The sequence below is a fragment of the Xiphophorus hellerii genome, chromosome 20 (genome assembly GCF_003331165.1).
Source record: "Xiphophorus hellerii strain 12219 chromosome 20, Xiphophorus_hellerii-4.1, whole genome shotgun sequence".
NCBI lineage: Eukaryota > Metazoa > Chordata > Actinopteri > Cyprinodontiformes > Poeciliidae > Xiphophorus > Xiphophorus hellerii.
In genome coordinates this window covers 31,373,435-31,396,038 of record NC_045691.1, presented here as the reverse complement: position 1 = coordinate 31,396,038, position 22,604 = coordinate 31,373,435, and the positions used below count along the sequence as shown (strand labels likewise).

The 22,604-nt window shown below is 37.9% G+C and overlaps 1 protein-coding gene across 4 annotated transcripts in view; it reads left to right on the top strand.

Moving 5' to 3' along the window:
* Window positions 1–416: 416 nt before the first annotated feature.
* Window positions 417–22,604, top strand: part of epha8 (eph receptor A8) — a 135,242-nt gene continuing 113,054 nt past the window's right edge. For 2 of the 4 annotated variants that reach the window (XM_032549677.1, XM_032549675.1), the window contains exon 1: window positions 417–782. In XM_032549677.1, the coding sequence (XP_032405568.1) occupies window positions 695–782 (88 nt within the window). In that variant the 5' untranslated portion in view covers window positions 417–694. The remainder of the gene's footprint in view (window positions 783–22,604) is intronic. The other 2 variants (XM_032549676.1, XM_032549674.1) reach the window with 1 other exon arrangement.

Sequence of the window (22,604 nt, the reverse complement as noted above, 5' to 3'; positions counted from 1 at the left end):
TCTGTGGTTCAGTAGATGAATAGATCTAGAGATCAAACAGACACACACATATTTAACAGCACGTTGAGTCACACTGTGCTACACCTGAACACAGCTCAGGTTCCTATATGAGTGCAGCGCAGCACACTGATAACCGATCAATGCCATTTGGCCTTGCAGATATGATGCTGTTTTTGGGTTCACTCCACAGTCAGTGATTTGCCACGGGCTAGGTGAGAGTGTGTATGTTGGCGTGTGTTTGCGAGAGCTGAGCCAGTGACAAATGAGGGTAAATAACAGAGAGTGGTGCAGTGTGCCGAACTCATGACCCAGAGAGATAAACAGAGAATCAGAGTTGGCCAGGCAGGTGGGATGGAGAAAGTGGGGTGAACACGCGAGTGTTTAGTGTGCCGTGCGACTCTGATTGGCTAACGCTTCTCTAAGGGACGAGCTAACCCTCCCCTCTCGCCCCCCCACGGCAGCTTGCCGAAAGTCCGTGTACGTATGTGCTCGCGCGCGCGCGAGGCAGCCGGCAGACCGAAGCTCGCGGAGGAGGCAGGTTCTCACTCCCAACAGCCAGACACACACTGAACACTCTGCGCGCCGCTCTCTCTTCAACCCTGGGACACGGAGGAGCAGCAGAAAGAAGACGGAGCGTAGGAGAGAGGGGGAGAAAGGCAAGAGGGAGACTGGCGGAGTGTGAGGGAGATCAACCATGGCTTCAGATCCGGGGCTGGCGGTGATACTGCTGTGGACTATATCACTCAGGGCTGTGGGCGCCGCAGGAACCAGCAGCAACGAGGGTAAGACTGGCACTCTGTACTCTTCTGAAGCTTAAAGCTAAATCATCCTCTAAAGTGTTTTCGTACGTCTGAAGGCAGAAGTTTGCCCAGAACAACTTTGAACATATCTGTGTATGTTTGAACTAATCCTGAAATTGCCTATTTGGCGATTGCGCGCGCGAGCGACGGTCACAGCCGCATGTGTTTGGTGTTAGTGACGTGAGCGCGTCTTCTTCTGTGAGTTCTCCGAGGACATCCTCTTCATGTGTATCCCCAGTGTTTTCATTTCATATGGATTGTTTCCAGCAGCCTTTTTTGTGTACTTTCATCTCCCCTCCTGCCCCGCATTTTTCCACCTGGAGACGCAAATCTGTTTTTGTCACTTGTTCAGCTGATGTCCCACACCGCCCAAAGTCCCCTGATATATTTCATTATTCCATTCAGTTTAGGTTCAAGAGTCAGAGTAAAGAAGATGTCCAGTTTCAGCACCACTGCAAGAACGAAAGAAAGAGTTTAGTACTCAGTTGAAACGTGATGTCACAAGGTTTCTGTAGACGTTCTTAAAAAGTGTGGAATATATGGAATTTATTTTAAATGTCTTCCATTTCTGAATAAGAAAATTGAGTACGGTAAATGTTTGACTTTCCAGACTTCTTAAAATGTTAATAGAAATATTTGTACATTTTTTCCCGCATCAAAACATAACGTTTTATCCAACCCATTTTCCAGAAATGAATTTGCACTCACTCAAAATTAAAAATGGAACCGTATTACTCTACTTAAAAAAAAAAAAAAAAGGACAATAAGTTCTTAATTTTGATACCAAAGAAGTATTGGCACTAATTTTTGGGAATTTTACGAATTAATAAAGGTGTAATTGGGCAAAAGCTATGATCTATTTTACTATTATTTTACGAGATTAAGCCTAATCCAAAGATTCCAGCTTTTGCATAGATATTAAATAGATGTGAAAAAGCCATTTACCAAACCACTGAATTGTAAATTAGTTTTGGTATTGAATTGTTTCAAATGTAGGGAAATCAGAAGACCTAAACTAGGTTGGTGTTTTTTCATCCAAATGTTCAGTTTTATGTTATGCTCGTTGGACAAATCTAAAATAAATCTGAGAAAGTGTGGAACTTTGTAAATACTTACAAGAACCTGGAGCGAAGGCTGCTTCTTTTCCGCTTTACAAAAGTCACAGTGGAGAGAGCCAGGCCCACTTCAAATCATATCTGCAAAATCACATTAGATTTTCTCTCTATGAAATTTTATGCCCTCTTTTCCTTCACTGCTCTTGTTTGAACAATGACCATTTGAATATCTGACCGCGGATACGTTCCCTTTCCTGCTTGAACTCGGCAACTTTGAAAGATGATTCTCTTTGTAAACAAACTCATAATGAGTCTGAAGACAAGGAGTCATTTTATAGTTGTCCTTATTATCTCCACAGGTCTGAAATCAGTGGTTAGTTTAACTGAAACATTGCATTGCCACAAACTGTGAATTCGGAGTAGACTGGACGAAGATGCGTCCGTGGGAATGCTTTTATTGTTGTCCGATAGCAAACTGTGAAAAGAAGGGCAGAAAAATCTGGAAGCAAAGCCATAAAAATTGCCTTCACTAAATATCATCTATCAAGGTTGGACTTTGATGCTAAACAGAACTTTTTGTGACTGTAAGAAATATGTTTAGAGAAAATGTTCAGGCATACACTGATATTCAAAACTAAAATAAGTTATTTTAGCTTAAGCTGTAAGCACTTTATTTCTAATATTAAAACTTCAAATGGAGCAGTGGTTTATCTTTAATCCACACAATTAGAAATTAATTTGATTTCAACATTATACAAAATAACTCGGGCAAGTAAAAGAAAAGAAAACGTCTGCTTTAGTTACGTTTAAAACAAAGAAAGAAAATGAAAAATTTAAGTCTCATTTGGACCAAAAACTAAATCATAGATTTCGAAAGAGAGTAAGTTGTTTTCCTATGAAATTTATAAAAATAAGTTAAGGAAAGAAATTCTTGCTTTGCTTCTGCTTAAAACGGAACTTTAACTGGACTGCAAATATTTAATTTCCACTGAATGGAGGAATTCCTCTTTGGAACGAATGAAGAGCTTGAAATTTAACTGGTGCAAAGGCTTCAAGCAAAACCTCGCTGCACAACAGGCAGGCATTCAAACTCCCTTACACTGGATGAACCAGGTTGTGTATGGAGGACATCAGAGCAGGCGAGGGCCGCCAGCCATTTTGTCTTTCTTCTTTTTTTTTATATAAAATGTATATATTCTAGGTTTGCTTCAATCTCCTGTTGTACGTAGATGTAAACAGCCGATCGTTTTTTGACAACCAAGTTCTGAATTGTACTTTTGATCCTATTTGTACCAAAGCCAAATTTGTACTGTATGTGCAGATTAAATTATATGTACAGAGATGAAGTCTGGACACAAGGAAACAAAATATAAAAATAGAAATCAAATAATGTTTGGAAAAACTATTTTATGTCCGTTTTCTTAACAAAAAAGAGGAATATTGAATCTTGCACAGAGTCCACTGCATGGTAGAAAGTCAAAGGTAGAATATTTATTCAGCTGGGATTGAGTACAGAACCTTGTTAGCTTTGTTTTCTTTATTTCATTTTCATTATCTATTCTGTTTTTACGTACATTTTTAATATTTTGCCACAATTAAGAATCTTCCTATTTATGGAAAAGTATATTTAATCCCTGACAAGACAGAAGGCTCAGTTTATAAAAGAATAAAAATGGGCTATATTTAAAAACATATACCAAAAGTCAAAACTAGTCTTTGGAGCCAGTATATATGGTATTATTTTAATTTTTGGAGGTAGCAAAACTAAAAGTATGCATCACAAAAGAGCGGCACTCAATTCTAAATGGATTAATACTTAGATGAACAATGATCGTAACAGCAGCCCCATACACTCTACTGTCTCAGATGTCTTGATAATTGCAAGGCCACTTGCGACAAGAAAAAAATACATCTACGATATCTGTGAAAAGTAAACCAAGAAGTTCTGATATAGATAGAAATTAAACAAAATTTTGAAGTGAAACAAAGCATACAGAGATGACAATTACACTTATAATTTATCCGATTAATAAAAGAAATAACCGGTTTGGTCAATGCAGTTTTTTTTTTGTCGTTCGTACAACGTTCGCAATTTTACGTCTTGCGTGTCTGTTTTAGAGTTTATATTTGTGTCCCTATTTCATCATGAAGGTACTCATTGCATTGTTTTCACATATAGGTTTGATGTGCTGCATGTGATTTAAAAAGAATCAATGAGAAAGAAAACAACAAATTCCCCTTTTTTTCCCAATAATGCAATTGTTGAATTTATGTAAATTTTTATTTAATCATAAAAATATATATATAGTTGTTGTTTTGATAAACAGACATGAATAAATGGAGTGTGCATTGACAGTATCTCTGACAGAAATCCGAGTTTGGTGATTTTTCTTCAGTCTCACATTTGAATATCTGGAAGATCGAGGCAGAAATTCTAATTCCGTCTCGAGTGTCAGGATAAAATTTGAAGTCAATATAAGCTAAAAGACGAGGGAGCTAGCACGCTATTCTTGGACAATGGAAGGTTTTTAGAACAGCTCTACACAGTGATCATACTTAACACCTAACCAGAAATAAATACCTGCTAAAGTAGCTATAAGTATAAATACTCACAACCGTCAGTCGAACGATGAGTCTCAGAGCTTGTTGCCTTTGTGTCTTTAAAGAACTACCAACATGAGATTTTTTTGCCACTGTTTGATCACCGATTTTATAAAGCTCTGACCTGTCGTTTCAGATTTTAGCTGGCTCTGATTCCTCTCTCACAATTATAAATAATGTAGAAATTATTTGTCTAATACGGGGATAAGTTGAAGATCAAAACTGTCATGAAATTGAAATCTTTATCGTAAAACAAAACATGTTTCCAAAAAATATTTCTCGCTCTACATCACAGAAAATCTGCAAATTCACTTAAATCCTGCTTGAGACAGAGGTGTCCGTACATAACACAACTAAAACAAGACAAAGCTCTCAAACTGGTTTTATGTCCACACTTAAAAACAGAGTAGTCAACGATATCAGAAGCTGTTTGATTTTTTTTTTTTCCCAAGTTCAGCTTCATGTTAATAGCAGCTGTGATTAACTCAATACTGGAGAGGGGAAGCTCTGATTTGCCATGAGGTGTGTTTGATTGTTAAACAGTTTATTTATTGTAACTATACAGAAATACAGTAGCTATATAGAAATACAGTAGCATTTCTATGATTTATCATTGGTTATTTATCAGGCATCTTCTCCCTTATGTGTATTTGTGAGTTGTGCATTAATGTGGTTGCCGTTACTAAGGGTGTATTCCCCATTGAAGCACTTTTATCGTATCCCGGCTATCCAATCGGCTGCATGGTAGGCATAACTGAACTTCTGAAAAGGATGAAAAGGAGAAACTGCTGTGTTATGTCCTAAGTCTCTTGAGTCTAACTCCCTTTTGTGCCTGGCTGAATAAACGTCTGTCATGCCTATTGTTCTGCACACCTTTAACATTAATCCACGCTAATGTAAATTTTTTTTTACCTCTATAACATCTTCAGCTCTGAAGAATGTTGTGTTTGCAGTATAAAAATCAGCTAAATTGAGATCTTCCTACGTTTCTCTGGTAACGTGTGGAAATCTTGTTCTTCTTTAAAATATGTTGTGAAATGTTTGTTGAGAAATTCTGCATTTCTAGTTGACATTGTCCAGCAACAGGTGAGGGAGGGGAAATTCTACTTTTAGCATCCTATGACCAATTAGAAAACATCTCACTGGATGCATTTTCACTGACCATAAAATTGCTCAAATTGAAATCCCAAAATCAAATTTCCTTAATGGAAACATGGCAATTTGGAAAAAACTCAGGTTTTTTGATAAAACTTTTTTGCCCTAGGTTGAGGTGGTTTTTCAACAGTATTGAAATTTGCATACACATAGCAGCTTATTTGTTCACACCGGCCTCCTTGGACAATGTGCAGCTGGTGCCACCAGAGCTCTCACAGCATCGCACGTTTCATCAAAAGCTAGGTTTGTCCTTTTAAAGTGTTGAATCCGTAGCTCTTCTGTAAAATTGTCAAGTAAAATTTCCCCCAAAACGCCGTATTTGTAGCCGTTCGCAAGTATAAGGAGTTTGATGCTCCAATGCCTGAAGAAGATGCAGACGTCTTTTCTGGTAGATGATGAGTGCTTGCACCATGGCGGAAATATGAGTGTCTTATGTAAGTATTTACATCCATTGCCGCCATGATTTTTATTGTGCTATTGCGTGACCAGACTTAACAGCTCAGTTGCAAATTTGAGCTGTTCGACATTAGAAGAATATGGGAATAGTTTTGTGCACATTTGTCTCTCAAAAACATGAGATCAAACTCAAATGTGGAATTAAAAAAAAAAAAAACACAGGCCATCACTCCCTAGATAAATCATAGATTGCCAATAAGAAAGAGACTGACAGCAAACTTATATTTGAATCTGTGTTTGGTCAGGTGATGTGTGAGCCAAATGTACTTTATATTAGGCATCTGGTGTGAGCGCATACGGAATCAGGATTTTCTCCACACAGCCCCTTCTATCTGCGAGCGCTGTTCCTGATTTCTCTCACTGCCACGTGCAGCAGGAGGATAGCGAGCTTTCCTTCAGGTTGTCGTTCATTCTGAGGAAGATGAAAAGACCCACGCAGAGAACAGGACTCGCTGCTAATGAGCAAACCGTAGGTGGATGATTATTAACACATACCTCTGCTGCAGGACGACCAACTGGGGAAATAGGGACCCAGAGGCAGGAAGAGTGTGTGGCAATTTGTTTTTTTTTATCTGCTTTATTTTAAGATTTGAGGATGAAATATAGAAGCAACTGAAACAAAAACACCGAGGTTGAAAGCAACTACACTGCTGGGAGGATAGTTTTTTTTTCTTCTCCTTCAGCAAGAAAATGTAAAGACAAATCTGTCCGCTGAAAAAAAAAGTGTTTGATTTAGATCGCTGTTGCCGTGGACGTAGACACAGCTGTTCATTTTACTCAACTCTTCTAGTCAGCAGGAGACCAGGCTCGTGTTTAGCAGCATTGTGTGAAAAGAAACTACGTCTCGGTTAATAGCTCAGAGAGGAAACCTCATCTCCATACATTAGAGAGAGAAAAAGCCTCTCGGCTATTACCCTTAGTGAAGCTGCTTAAGCCACATAGCTCAAGGACACTTCAGCAGCCTCTCTGACAGGATACCTTTCAGCCCCAAAGCCTTTTATGCTTCAAATTTTAACAGATTACTGGTATCAGTATGTGGCTTTTCACACATAAAAAACTTTATTTTCTGAACGGAGATTACCTGCCTCAGTCTGTTCTGAATATTTACCTTCCTGTGTTTTAATGTAGTCCTGTAATGTGTATAATAAATTAGAGCCTTATTGAAAAGTTTATGTATTTCAGTAACTCCATCATTAAGGGAAACTCGTTATATAGATCAGCTACACATGACTTTTTTTCAAGCCTTTATTTCTGCTAATTTTTATGATTTTTTTGCTTCCAGCAAATGAAATCGTGACATTTAAGGTTAGATTATTATGGCCAATAAAGCACATTTGAACTTGGTAAAAAGTATGTTTAATATCTGGTCAAAGGTCATTTTGAAAATGTATTTTTAATTTGATAAATGAGGCTATTTTCTTAACTATGACTGTGAACAGAATGGTATTAGAGAACATATTCAGCTCGATAAACACAATTACTTAAAAATCACTGAATTCAGAGAGTGTGTATTCGGTATATAGCTACAGTCTTCTGTTATATAAATAAAAATACATTTTGAATTTATCGACTTTTAGGAGGTGCTGACTTAGAATGCATGTGGCTACTTATTTACATTCCCTTTGGGATCAGTGAAATTTTTTTTAAATAGACTCAAGTAGAATTTAATTCTTGATTTTTAGCTGAAGTTATTCATACCCCTGATAGATTTAGGTTTAAAATGATTTTTAAATTAATAATTTTGTTTCTGATTAAACTAGGCATTTCTCAAATGACAAAACAATGACCCCCCGCTATCCCCCCCTCCAAAAAAATCAACTATCAGTTTCTTATTAATTTAAAAGAAAATTATAAACCAAATTGGTTTGGTGATGAGACCCAAGTATAAATTGATGTTTGGGAGCCCAGATGTTAATTATTTTATATCAACAATACCCACTCATTCAGGTGGGTTGTTTTGGGGATGCCCTGCGACAGACTGGCAACCTGTCCAGGGTGACTCAGCCTCTCGCCCGGAACGTTAGCTGGAGATAGATACCAGCACCTCCCGACCCCACTAGGGACAAGGGTGTAAGAAAATGGATGGATGTTTTGGGGATATTTATTATGTAAAACAAATCACTCCTACATGTTGACCTTTGTGGAGTGATTCACTATTCACTCTAATGACCAAATATGCAATAAGCAGTTTTACACTAACATAAATGATGTTCTTAATTTGAATACAATTTAAAACAAACCAAAATTCATTTTGAAAAACTAAATTAAATGCCTTCAAAACACAAACCACGTGCTTCGACTCTATTTTATCTCTGATTGAGTTTCCTACATATTAGATTTGCACATTCAATAATAAAAGTCAATCGAAGCAGGTTTTTATTTTACCCAGGTAATGATTTTTTTTTTCTGTAACTTTCTATATTTTATAATTACAACAACAACTCAATTTCCAAACATGAACCCAGACTTGCTCACACACGCACAGTTAAGTAGCGTTCAGGAGAAACTCCTCTCCTCTTCTCCAGTGCGGTCCAAAGTCCAAAATATCCCTCTCAAAGCTCACTCAGCAGTTCTGCTCTCTTACAAGCATTCAAAGTCCAGTCTCCAGTCGCCATGCTGTGGTTTTCCGACTGCGGGGTTTTGGAACATTCTTAACAACCGTGGAGTTGGTGTTGCTATGTTAGCACACCCACAGTGTCTCATCAAAACCGCAACCAAGTCCTCTGACCTGTTTGTCTCTTTCTTCTCACTACAACACGCTTGTCCTTCTTCTGTCCTCCCTTGGTATCCATTTGTCCCTTGTTCTCTTAAACCGCTTTAAACAATGTTTTGGCGAACTGCTAGGTAGCCACTCCCCTCTGCTGCACCTTTCTGCAGCTTCTCTGCTTCTTAGTGATGAGAACCAGAGGGACTCAATCTCCTAGCAATCAGAGAGTGCGGGTGCTTTTGGTGTGACTGACCTGTCACTCCTGTTTGAAGAAGTGCCACAGCTTGAGAAGCAAACAGTGCTGGTAACGCATGTAAAGTCAGAACTGTGCAAAAGTTTTCTACAAACTGTGAAGGACCGTCGGTAAGCCTCACAATGCTGTTGCTCATTTCCTGAATCTCATTGGAGCAGCAGATGGACTCTCATTGATTGTTGTACTGAACAGTTTTAATATTCAAATGAAATCAAGCGAGTAGCTTTAAAAAAAAAAAAAACACTCTGTTTATTGTTTATGGCAAAAAGTGAAAATGAATAAATGTTGAATAGAATTTTGACTAAAAATATATTTAACAAAATGTTGATAAATGTGCTAATTTATTTATTGGTGTTGAATTTCACTATAAAATATTTGCTATTTATTATACTTTTGGAATAATTGGTTTAAAGGGGTGGGAATCTGTTTGATTATTTCACAATGTATTTATCTGGTTAATTTCAGAATGTAACAGTTGTGTTTCTTTTTCCATCTTGTGAGGTTTTTCACCAATGTGGCTGGAAGACTAAAAACTATGGTGACCATCATACAAAAATAAAGATGGATCAGCTAAATTGACGGCTCTTTGAGTGAAATCCAGTTAAGTTTCATAGTAGAGACTATCCCTTTCAAGTGGGGAATCACACAGTAAACCAAACTTGACAAACAGCTTTGGATTGTGCTATGTGTTTTTTTCTGTTTTTAATACCATTTTTCTCAGTTTAAAGGTGCGCCATGAAATATTTTATCACGTTTACAGAAAGTATATCATTTTTGTGCACTTTTTTCACGTGCATATTTTACTGTCTGCTAAATGCCTGGCTGATATAAACCAGTTTGTTGTTCTACACGTTTCCTCGCCCAGAGGATCTGGGCTCTCAGCCTTTGAGCAATGATTGATTCCTGGAGGTGAAGGACTCCGTTGAAGTTTTACATTTTACATCACTAACGATTGTCCGTGATGTATGTAATGCGGCAGTTTGATTCTATGAAGCTTACAGAAAATGTTCTGCGCTATAAACAACCATCCTCCACTGCAAAGAAAGAAATGCCGATTTGAATGAAGCGGCTGTTAATGCTGATGTTTGGAAGCGTGACCGTCACAGACTGAACGGCTTCCTTCATTCCTCCTCTGTCATTGCTACAAGTACAGGCAGACTACAATTCTAAAACAGTGCAGAAAAACAACATTCACAACTTATTTTGTTCGCTGATTGGCTCAGTAGAAATTCTACTGCATCTATCTGAATGATAGGAGAAAACCAAGCCTGCCGATGAAGTGAGATTAGAATCGAGCGAAATTGCATTGGTAGGCACTGGAAAGGCAACTAGAATAATGACAAACTAAAACCTGAAACAAATAGGAATCGTCCTATTTGTGTTTGAAATGGTACACCTTTTCTTCATTCAGCCCCACGCATGTAGAAGTGGGGTCTATCAGTTCTCGACGGTTCCCAACCTTCAGACCTTGGCTTTCCTTTCTACTGATGCCCACTTATTGTCTGACTGCCGTCACTAAAGGCCAGTAATTCCTCAAAATACCTTAATAAAATATTTTTTGGCTTAAATCATGGTGTTTAAGTGGCAGTCCTTTAAATTACTGAAATTTAAAGGAACTATGCATAAACTAGTTGGTTATTTCTAAATTATTTTATATAAATCGAAATATAAATAGAATAGAGAATTAGAAATACGTATATAAATAATATTGGGGATCCTAACTGTTTTTAAAAGAGAATGCTGTATAATCTGGTATAAGTTCTATGTATAATCTGAGCTCAATATACTTTAATCACTAATCATGTCTTTTATTACCTCTTCACAGACTTTCTGAGCGAAAGTCTTTTCACTTTATCGTTCAACTACTTTTATGAGCTAACTATTGCAAACTATTCTGTCTGGTTCCTAAATTTACAACACGGTTCTTCTCCGTTCATTCAGACTGCCAGTCGAGGCTCTGTAAAGCGAACTCCTCTCCTCCTCAGGAGAGAGTCTTTATTTTTAGTGAGGTTGGAACGCAAACGTTTCCCTTTTCTCCCGTCCTGCCTGGGTTTTCTTTACACAGGTTACTGATGTTTGACCCTCCAAGAGTTTTCCTCCTGCAGTCACCGGTGTCTATGAAGACATCAACCTTGTTAGCCAGCTGTCAACAGAAATGTTGGAGTCACCAGATCGATATGTCCTCAGAGCGGTAAAAGGCCACGCGTCCCGAGGTGGAGGCCTCTCCCGTGTGCCGTCCAGACCTTTATCAGATCCTTATGCTGGGCTGGCCACAGATCAGCGGCAGTGAGCTGACTCTGCTGTGCTCTGTGATTGCATTCGTGCTGCTGCTGGTAAATACATGTTTCTACACTTTTCTAGCATGCGGGGTGTGCGGTCTCTCCTTGGGATAGCCGAGGATAGAGCTGAAATGTGAGAAATGATTGTAGTCGAGGCTTGGCAGCCCGGTAATGGGCTGGTGTTGTGGTTGTGTTGGCACGTTCTTCCTGGGAGAAAATCCTTGTGATGCTCCCTTCAGCGGAGTCACGAAGAGGTGTTTCTGCAGGGATGGCCTCCACTCAGGTGCAGGCTGACAAGACGAACAGCAGATGAGTTTAAAACAAAGGAGCTGCTTCGTGATGGAGGCTGACGGAGAGAAGCGCTCCACTCGCACGCAGAGTGCACACAGTGAGATCAAGAGAGGGAAAGAGGGGGTGGCAGCTGTCTAAAACACACCTTCTTCAAGTTCCACCAGCTGGCGTCTTTAGAAACATTCGGAGGGAGCACCTAGCTGATATTTGCTGATAAAATGCTCTCAATTCCTTTTAATCCTTCAAAGGATTTAAATGTTCATTAAGTTTAATGCAAGTCCAATGAAAGTCTATTATTTTCTGATTACCACAGGCAAACCTGCCAGCCGGTTCCCAGTGCTGCGTTCCAGCTATTAAGGTCAAACTGCAGGTTTGTGCTGCCACTCTGTGAATAATCAGAGCTGCTTTACTTACAAAATGTGGAGAATTTATAGGAATTAAAACGCTTCAACATATGTGACAAATGATGAGTAATGTACTGCTGATTTTAGACAATACATTTCAACAAATTTATCACAACGTTTTTTCTAAGGATATTAAAATGGCCAGGTCAATGACTTGAGAAGCTGGTGTCTGAATATAAGATGTGCTTAATAACACAACTGCCATAGTTTAAAATACTTTGAAACAGCTTTGAGCACACAAGCCGTAACATCTCCTCCAATTTTAATGATCTGTTTGCTTTATTTCTGCGCTGGATCCGTGAGGCAAACCCCACTAAACTGCTGGGGGACTGTAGGTTATACCAAAATAAAAGATCAGTTCAGAATTTAACATTTTTTTCAAACATGTATTATTTACACAGTAGAGGTGGTGTAAGTCTGTTTCTGAAAAATAGAGTCGACTTGTTCTTAGGGATTAGTTAGAAGGTAAATGATCAGATTAAAAAAAATACTTTGACGGCTGTTTTTGCAGAAGACTTTGGGTTCCGTCATTTTTTGGGGGGGGGGGGGGGATTTTATTTTTGCCAACTTTGATGTTTTTATGCATAATATTTGGCCAGTTGATTTAGGGTGTATTTGAATTGTTTAAATAGATTGACAGTAATTTATTCTTTTAAACAAAAGAACAATCTGTCACTTTGACTCCATTTTAAATACATTTTGAACATACAACCTTCCTAAATACATTTTTTTAAATTAGCTTACGTTATAGTCTCTTAAACATATTTGAGCAACTTTTTGAATTTTTAACAAGAATATGATAGGAAACTAAAAATGTATCAGAATGAATGTTGCAGATAATTTTTTATATTCCACTCCTAGTTTTATTTTTAAGCAAAGTTGTTTTTATTTGAGTTAGAGTAATGAAGCTCTGCCTTTCAAGATACAATTTTGCAACAACTCAAAGCAGACCTCTTCCTGTTCTATCTTCTGTTTCATGATGGAGCTGTCAGCTAAACCAGGAGTCTACAACCTTTAGAGTCCAAATAAAAATGTTTTCCCTCAGTCCAGCTAAATAAAACTCATTCAATCATAAATGTTACATTACCTTTTGAACAAAGACTTGTTTTGATTAGTAATCTACTATAGATTTTCTAAATTTGTCATGTTATAAGAAAAACTTTACGAATCTAAGGTTTTAAAATAAATAAAAATGTGTATTTTTTCCAATAAGGAGGATGGGTACATGTTCTCCCATGGGATGTTGATATTTGTGGAAAATCCTGTAAAAAATAAATCGCATACCAACCAGTGTCTTTCACCAACTGGTCTAAGAAAGTATCGCTGGTGCTTTATAGTGTTGAAATGCTGAAAAGTCCTTCATTTTACAAACTTTAAAAGAACTCTGACTAAAAGTCTACATTCTGATAAATAGAAATTTTACTTTTCCCCTCTTACAAAAAAACAAAAACCAAGACAGAAAAGAAATATGTAAATGATTTTTAGAAACTTAAGTCTTGTCTAAATAGTGAATTAGTAGAAAAACTCACCTGCCAGTTTATCCAGACATCTCTACAGGAATATGTACACAGAGTCATACCTACATAAGAGATCCTAGTTTAAAAAATGATACTTTATGTGACGTTAGACAGAAAGAGAAAAGAGATTGACTCCCGTGCCGTTTTAACAGAAGGTTTTCAATGTCTTGCATCAGCCCCTTGTCTGTGATTCACCTATTGCAATTCATAAAAACACATACAGTTTGTATGTTTGTATTTTCTCATGGTTGAACACTTTAAAAAATATTTCAACATGGACTAGACAAGTCTGACAGAAGGAAAATGACAAGTCTTCATCAACTGCCTCATGTTCATACAATCCCTCTTTATTCACAAATCTATTCCTTGTCTCACTTTGATAGTAGATTAACAAAACAAGTCATGTATCCCTGTGAGGTAGTAAACAGAGTGTGTGTTTAAGTTTTTATGCCAATTGTTCAATTATTACAACAATGTGTCACATTCTGACTAAATATTCTGGTGAGGAAGAAAAACCTAATTAACAGAAGCATTACATCAGATTGAGTGTTAGAAATGAAGAAACTGACATATACCAACACTTGGGGAGAAATCTTTCTATTGCTCATAGTAATAGAAAAATTGCTTTGAGCAATCTCTAAAATCTCAACAAAAAAAAATCTGGTCACTAAATCAGAACAGTTTGCCATCACATATGATCTGATAGTTGTTATGGAAACTTGCCACTCTTTTCTGTAGCGGTAGTATTTATTTCATCTCCCCATACCATCCTTCTTACTGCAGGTTGTGGCAACATAAACATGGGTCCTTGTACTGCCAAGCAGCCAGTGGCCAAAGGAAATGCATCTATGTTACATAATATTTAAACCCTAGGGAACCAGGAAGGCAAGGGCTACTAATTAAAAGTTCCTTAAAACTGTCAAGCATAAATTTAAAACATGCAGGCATGAAGAAGGTTGAGCGGGATCTAGTGCTTAACACTACTGTGGTGCACACAAGTACAACACATACACCGGATTGTCTACGTATGAAAATGACTCCAATGTAATATAAGCATTTTTGACACAGTCAGTATCATAAGTTCAGCTCAACTAACCTCTGAATAAACCTTCCAGACCAGAAATCAATGAGCTTTGTTGGTAAAATATTGATAAAATCACACAACTGCAAGAAATTGTATTTTTTCAGTTGACTGAAGTTATTGATCGTTCTGAAACTGTACCAAAGTCACTTAAATTGAAGTATGAATAAAACAGAACTTTTGACAGTTTTTTTTGTTTGTTTTTTTGTTTTCTTATGACACTAGTGGCCTTTATTCAACTGTAACTGGACATGAACGAAGTGAAAACATGCAGTAAATGACCTGGGACTCGAACCAGGGACAAGTGTATGGAGGACTGTAGTCTCTGCATGTGGTGCGTCTGCTCTACCACTGAGCCATGTGATGTCCAGCTGTATTTAGTTTTTGTTGCTTTTAGCATTATCAATGAACCCATCACATATCTGGACTGTAGAAAGTAATTAGAAAACTTATTGAGAACATTTAACCTCTGTAAAGAGACCTTTCAACTGGTCATAGAAACAGACTTCACCGCCAACTTAGTTTTCATAATTAGTTTTTTTATGGAATCATTTGAATTTACATATAGTAAATGAAAAGCCTTCATTAATTTCATTAAAGTTAATCTAAACATTGCCTAGAATTGTTCAGCCCAGCCTTTGAAATCCTATTATCATTTAAGAGAGCAATTAACTTTCAGAGAGAAAAAAAAGAGCAATACATAGGTTTATAAGAAATGGCAGTGCAGTCCTATTATGACGTACAGAACATATCTGATGCCCGAGGGACATAAAAATAGCGGTCAGAAGAGTCCTTTCTCTCTGTTTAGTAAACCAGACCAACTGATTGCAGTAAGACGGATGTCTATGTGAATTAGGTCTTAATGTTGAACTTTGTTTTGAAGTAAAGTGGAAGTTTTTGCAACAACTGTCACAACATTGCACTATATTAAATTGCATAAAAATTTAATTGATAATTAAATTTTAAATAAGATTTAAAACATTACTGAAATTGTAATGTTTCAAATCTATTCTAACAAGGTATTATGTCAGATGTCTTTCATTGGCCGGGTGAAAAGCTTAGCCATCTTACAGGTTTGACTCTGAACTTTCTTCAACCACAAGCCTTAAGAACATCATAAGATGTTCGCCTTGCCGCTCAGCACAGTGCCGTTCACTGTGTATGAGAACATTTAGCTCAGCCAACCTTAGTTAAATTTTAAACTAAATGTTTAGCTAGCTTAAAAAACTATCTTTATTCAACAATTAATAAATAGTACACTTGGAAACTAATATAAACAACAGAAATAATCTCATATTTAATACACTCCAATAAGTTATTTTTTTTGTTTTGTTTTAGTGAGGAAGAATTAATCAAATAGGAGGTAATAATGCATTTTTTTAATAAAGTCATTTGAAGAAAAATAGGCATTTCTGGTGTTTTTACACCCGATATTTCAGTAGAATCTGTTAGATTTGGGACGAAAGTTGCAACATTTGTTACATGTTCAGCTGGTCTGGTTTACTTTCACACTGCACTGTCAACAAATCCAAACCTTTGAAAAACCTGTTTATCCTCTTCGCCTGTGGTAGCAGGTAGCTACCACAGGCGGAGACAGCAGGTAGGAACCACTGATGGAGACAACATGAAAACCTCCAAAGAAGACACAGAGCACAACTTCCTTCTTCACAAAATGCAAAAAAGTCAGAGTGATGTCAGATTGTGGCGGTTGTAGGATTTGTTTTGTCCTTGACAAAAGACCATAAGACATTTCTCCCGTTAGCGCTAAACTTGTATGTTGTTTTGGTTGTATTTACCCAGAATGCCCTGCACTGTAGTTGGTTTCCTGCTTTTGGAGTGGTCTCTGGTCTGTAAGACATTCGCATTCACTCCAGAGTTGGCTTCAGCTGAACCTAGGTTGTTAGGCGGACCAGAGTTCACATTTTTGATCCTCATCAGAGTTCGATTGAACATTCATGTCTCCCCAAATGAACCAGACTTTATAGGCAAACAAATTAGAGTTGGTTCAAAGCCGACTAAAAGGGACTGGTGTGAATGCACCCTGGGTATTTGATTTAAAATTGCAGCACGATGATGTTATGTGAGACTGTTATCTGTATCTAAGCAAATATTCATAGATGACACATTTGGCCGACTTCCTCTTATGCTCTCAAAGACCTTTCATTGCTCTAAAAGGCCACCTACTCTGTAATTATGAACTGATTAGTCAGAGTAAAAACAGATTTCATGGCCCAGCGATCAAAAAATACTGCAAGTATCGCACAAATAGAACTGCACAGAAAACACTAAAATCCAATATCGTTCTGTTTCTGTTCTTGTAGCCTTGCAGCACTGTCTGTGGTAGACATATGGAATCACCAAAGAACACTCCTCTACCCCTCCGCTGCACGTTTTGAAGGCTTGGAGTCACGGCCACTTTTGTATGACCTGCATTCATTTCTGCCTAACGTGTTTCTATAGATATTGTGGTCTATTTTCTGTCATAAGGTAGGCACTCTCTGAAGGAGGAACAGTGACGTGACCATGGTGTGAGACATGCTGACTGACAGTAATTATCCCCATTCATCATTAGGCATTAGCCTGAGATGATAAGAGCTCTTTATGTGAAATGTCAGCTCGCTGAAATGATGAAAATGATTAAAGGGCGTCTGCGTGAAATAGAAACGTACATACAGCTCAAGCTGACAGCATGGGGCCTGCGGATGGAGCGCACTCTGACTGGGAAAATGAAAAAGAATGCAAGTACTTTTATTTATTAAAGTGGAGTGAGGGCAAGGCTGATATAAAAACATCAGAGGCTTCCCGAGGCTGCAAGTTGAGTGTGTATTGATAAAATTTCTACTATTTTCCCCGCTCTCTTTCGCTCTGCTTCTTTGCTCAACCCAGCTAACCTCTGGGTGAACTTTCCCAACCAGAAATCAATAAGCCCAGCCATACTTTGTTGAAATTTCGCTGCAGCCGGTTAAACCACGAGTCACGACTTTCCCTTCGTTTCAGCAGTCATTGCGAAAACATCAACCTACTTCTCAGTGGACACCAGCGCACACAGATAGTACACTGTCATTTACTTATAGACTTTCCTAACTCTTTTGTATTCAATTCATCCGTCCTTCTCTGTCGCTTCTTTTCCCCTTACTTCTCCTTTTTACCTGCTCTATAAATAGCTCCTCTTGCCTCTCCTCTGCGTCTGTTGTCATCCCTTGGGAAGCAGGGCAGGCCTGGGCAGCAGTACAGTCGGCTGTTCGCTCCGGTGTCCCCTGGGAACCGATGGGCCTCGCTAGCCCTGAGCATCCTCCATCCTCCATCATGCAGCAAACATGATGCCTCGCAGGCGTGCGTACACAAAGCAGGGTCTTGTGCTCCAGCCTAGGAGCACCTGCTAAAATAAGATATGAAGGATTGTGCCGGGCTGCGCTGGCCACTGTAAACCCAATCAGAAGAGTGGAGGCTCCACTGCTTGCTCTTTCTAACCTAATCTTGTGGTTTCGGAGAAGAGTAAACCGTCGAGTGTTTACAGTATATCCTGCTGTTTCTTTGTTGGGAAAGCGCTGTCTCTAGTAAATTTTGTGCTGATATTATCGAAAAAGTTGCACAGTGCACACCTTGTGCTTAATTTCCATAACAATTTTGGACGCTCTGGCACTGATTATGATGTGTGCTCCTGTGTCTCCAGTGTATAAATAAGTTGTACTTTGCAAGACACGGCTTACCCAGTCGTGATGCGGGGAAGGCTGCCAGTTGTTATATTTCAGATGAAGAAACTACTTTTCTGATTGTGGTAATCTAGAAACACAAAGACTCAAGATTGAACTTACACTTGTGCTCTAAAGGCTCAGACATGACATACTGTAGATTGACATTTTAGGTCTACTCGTGTCTCTCATGTAATCAGGAGTGAATTGAAGCTGATATGTAAGCAGACTACAGCAGCAGTTATGACTTGTGCATGTTTCCATGTGAAAGGGTGCGCTTGATTTCTTCATCACTGATCTTTATGATTGTGGGGTTTCTATTCATGCTCTGTAATGATAATGAGAATGCTAATGTCTAACTGAATGCTGTATTAAATGACTGAATTGTTTTAGAACAAAATAAAATGTATTTACATCTGATATAGTTATTTCAAAGACACTTTTTAGAGAGTGTTCTATAGTATTTAATATAGGGCTGGGCTCTTGACTCGTTAATTTTGATTAATTAATTACATGGATTTTAATGTGCTAAAAATAGATTTTTCTTTTACATACAAAGGTTCCACCCTGAACCTTCATATTAATGTATTTTGTTATACCTGTAAGTCTGATGCACAAGCAACATTAGCAAACAACAGCAATGGATGACGAAGCTGCTTCTCTTGGCTTACTGGTAATTTTTGTTTCAAAAATTGATCTGATTGGACACTGGAAAGAAGCAATTGTTGTGTTCAAGTTGTGCTAAAAGGAGTTAGCCAATCAGTGGATCTATTCAAGGCTAAACATGTAGCAGCAGCACAGATGTCCCCAATGCTAATGTCAGCGCCCACCGTCCATATTTTGTATCAGGAGTTCATGAAACACTGGAAAGATGGATGGATAGTTTAGAACTTCGGATGCTTGAAAGATCTAAATGACAGATTAAAAACAATAAATATCTTTGTTCTTGAGCCCATATGTCTATTTATTCAACAATTTAGCATCAAAAAGGGTGCCTGAATTGGAAGCCGTACTTATATTGTCAGCATCTTGGTTTTGAATAAATTAAGATTAATTACAGGTCCTGCAATTAATTTGATTAAAAATGTTAATCAAGTCCCATTACTAATTTAGTCATGCATTCAACATTTTCCCTAAATTACAACTATATTTCATCTTGATCATTATATTCCAAGGAACATGTTTGCTGTTTATTCTTTTCTGCAAAGGGCTTATATAAATCATGGTTTCTTTCCTTGTGGTATGAAATTCTTCAAAGATAACAGTTCAATGTAATCAGTAGAATGTAGATAGGAAACGTTTTACCAGTTGACATAATAAACTCAAATTGAGTGCATTGTTTTATCCCTAGGATTGATATAGAACACATTATTACATTTTAATCTTTCTATATAATTTCAATAAATTGACTATAGCAACAATAAAAAGTATTTACCCACTTGGATGTTTTATCTGTTTTATTGCTTTACAAATCAGTCATTATTAAGAAAATGTGGCATTTTTGACAAAAGAAAAACAAACGGTTTTCTTATAGGCACTGTATATATTTCTGTATAGAATATTTCATATTTGAGCTTCACATTGAGGCATTACTTTGTGACAATTTCACTTAAAATCCCAATAATTACAGTAATAGAAAAAACTTTACCGGTTCCAGGGGTGTGAAAACTTTCAACGTGCCGTATCGCAGTTCTACCCAGGTACCATCGATCTGATTGGATTGTTGTTTAATTTTTCCTCATTAGTTTTATTGAAAGTCTTCTAAACTGAAAGTCAGCAGAGGATTCAAACATATTGGAGTTCTTCTGCTCTGCTTGTTGTCTGCTATGGAATTGATCTGATAAAAATCAACAAATCAAAAATGCATGAGCCACGTAAAGATTTCATCAAAAAAGAATCAAGTATGTGGCAGAATCCTATTACTCTGAGGAGGATGGTACAGCTAACAAATCAAGTCCTCAATCCAAGGCCTCTGTAAGCTGGAATCCCAAAGGAGGAGCTGCAGTGCTGCATGGCTTCAGTTCTTGAAAGGGTCTGCTTATTTAGATTTTAGTTTATATGAAATCTTAAAGAGTCATTGTGAACCACAGCAAATACATACAAAGAAAGTGACTTTTTGAGTAAAAGGTGTCCTAGCTGCAGCGGACAGTCATATTCAGTACGGCTCGTTTTTCAGGTAAAAAGGACATTGTTTAAAATAACATTTCAGCTGGTTTTAAACTTGTTTTTAATGAACTCCACATTTCTGTCTAAGTGTTTCTTTTTATTAGTCTTGTGGAATATTCTAATCTTTCATTGTGCTGTGAGCAGAAAATAATCACAACTAACGGAAAATAAGTGTTGAAAGAATCTGTGTGGAATTAATCTGTGTGACGTGTTCAGTCACGCAACTGAGTTCCTGAAGTAAGGCAGCTTAAGAATAATATCGCCACCTTCAGAAATTAATGGCGTAAGTCATTGTTTGCCAAAAGTGACTTATTTTTTTACCCAAATAATATTTTGGCAAAAAAGACAAGGTGAAAATTTTTTTGAGGGCCAAAAGTGATTTTGGCACAAAGAAATGACTTGGGCCATTACTTTAGGAAGGTGACGATTGAATATGAATATGCATATTCAAAGATTTCAGCTCTTTTATGTCTTTTAGGTTCAGAGACTCTGGAGGATATGTTGCTGTCGTCCTCCATGGACACCATTAGATTGCGTGTCAGTTTCATAAGGGAACAAATAAACACTGGTTATTGGAGAGGTGATGGAATCTTTAAGTCATATTTCACATGAGAGATTTGAGTTTGATTGTTCCAGAAATAAATGTAGTTCTGTCTTTTTGTAAAATGTATTTGCTGTCACTGTTTCAGTTTTTAAGGCTGAATTGTGGCACAGCAAGAAAGTTCTGGGTTCAAATCCCATCTTGGAGCTTGCATATTCTCTCTGTGCATGCGTTAGTCTCTCCAGGTACTCCGGCTTCCAAAAGCAGGACTGTTAAGTACAACAGTCTCACTAAATAGCACTTAAAAAAGAGATAAACCATTTCCACTCCAGCCTTCAGGGGGCGATAACGTACTTGTTTGTAAGTTGTCTATTCTGACGAAAATAAAAGATCTACGAAGTGATTTATCATCAGAATGGCAGCATCCTGGTAGCAGCACTGTCTCCGGATTCATGACTGGAACGTAAAACACAACGGATGTGATTTACTCATCGAGAATTTTTAAAGTAGGCTAACTATGGTGCTCCGTACCTAGCTATACCGCTAACACAGCTGTAGAGCCTAGCATGCAGTCTGCTTCCTGGTGCCATCTCACCGAATCATTAAGCTAAGGCCTATGGAGGTGTGACGACTCTCAGCATATGTGGTAGAATCACTATGCTAAGCCGTGTGTGGGGGTGTACAGAGTGTGTGAATGAAACATGGGATATGATCTCAGGATGTGGGGAATAGCTGTAAGAAACATGTTGGAGAGAACCAAATCATGATTGCTTTCACACTCTGAGTTCTTCCAGATTTGCTGTGATCAAACTACGTTCTATAGGTCATGGGGAGTGTAAGGTCTGCGGTGTGAGGAAACTTGCTACTTGGTATATCTTACACCTAACATATCATGTGTTACAATGCAAGCAGCATCTTGCGCCAGTGGCAGAGCCAGCCGACTGTTCATACCGCGGCTGCGTGACGAAAAGTTGTTTAAACAACAGGAGAATTCCACTGCTCAGGTCCGTTCAACCTGGATGTTGAGATGTTGAGAGAGCAAGGTGTGTGGTGTCCGTCTCTGCACCAGTTTGTAGCCGCCTGGGGGTCGTTTGGGTCCCACTTGCCTTAATAACTTCTGTGTTTGATTTGATTCATTATTGTTATATTTAGTGTTGATACATGTATGACACGCGTCTATCGGTTCATTTATGAAATTCTAGAACAAAATGCTTCCCGTATCAGGCAACATGTATCTGTCACATAAAGGACGATTTTGTATTTTATGGTCGGGGTGGTGATCCGATTGTTTTCCAAATTAATTCTGCATTTCTCTAAATATTTAAGATTAGTTAGTGGTGGAACTCTTACTGTCTGAATTTGGTGGTTTTCACTTGTACAGATAGGGAAAAAAACAGTCTCATAATAAAAGCAGTATCCACAACCTCACAATTTCACACTTCCTAATTTCGTTTTATGTTGAAAATACCAAAATATTTTGCTCACTTATTATTTCAATGTACTTTACATGACACCAAGGAATGTTCAATGAACAGTTACCAATTTCATCACTTTGGTGTATTGGGTGGGAAAAGGAAAAGAAAAACTGCAGTTTTATAGTCTTTTT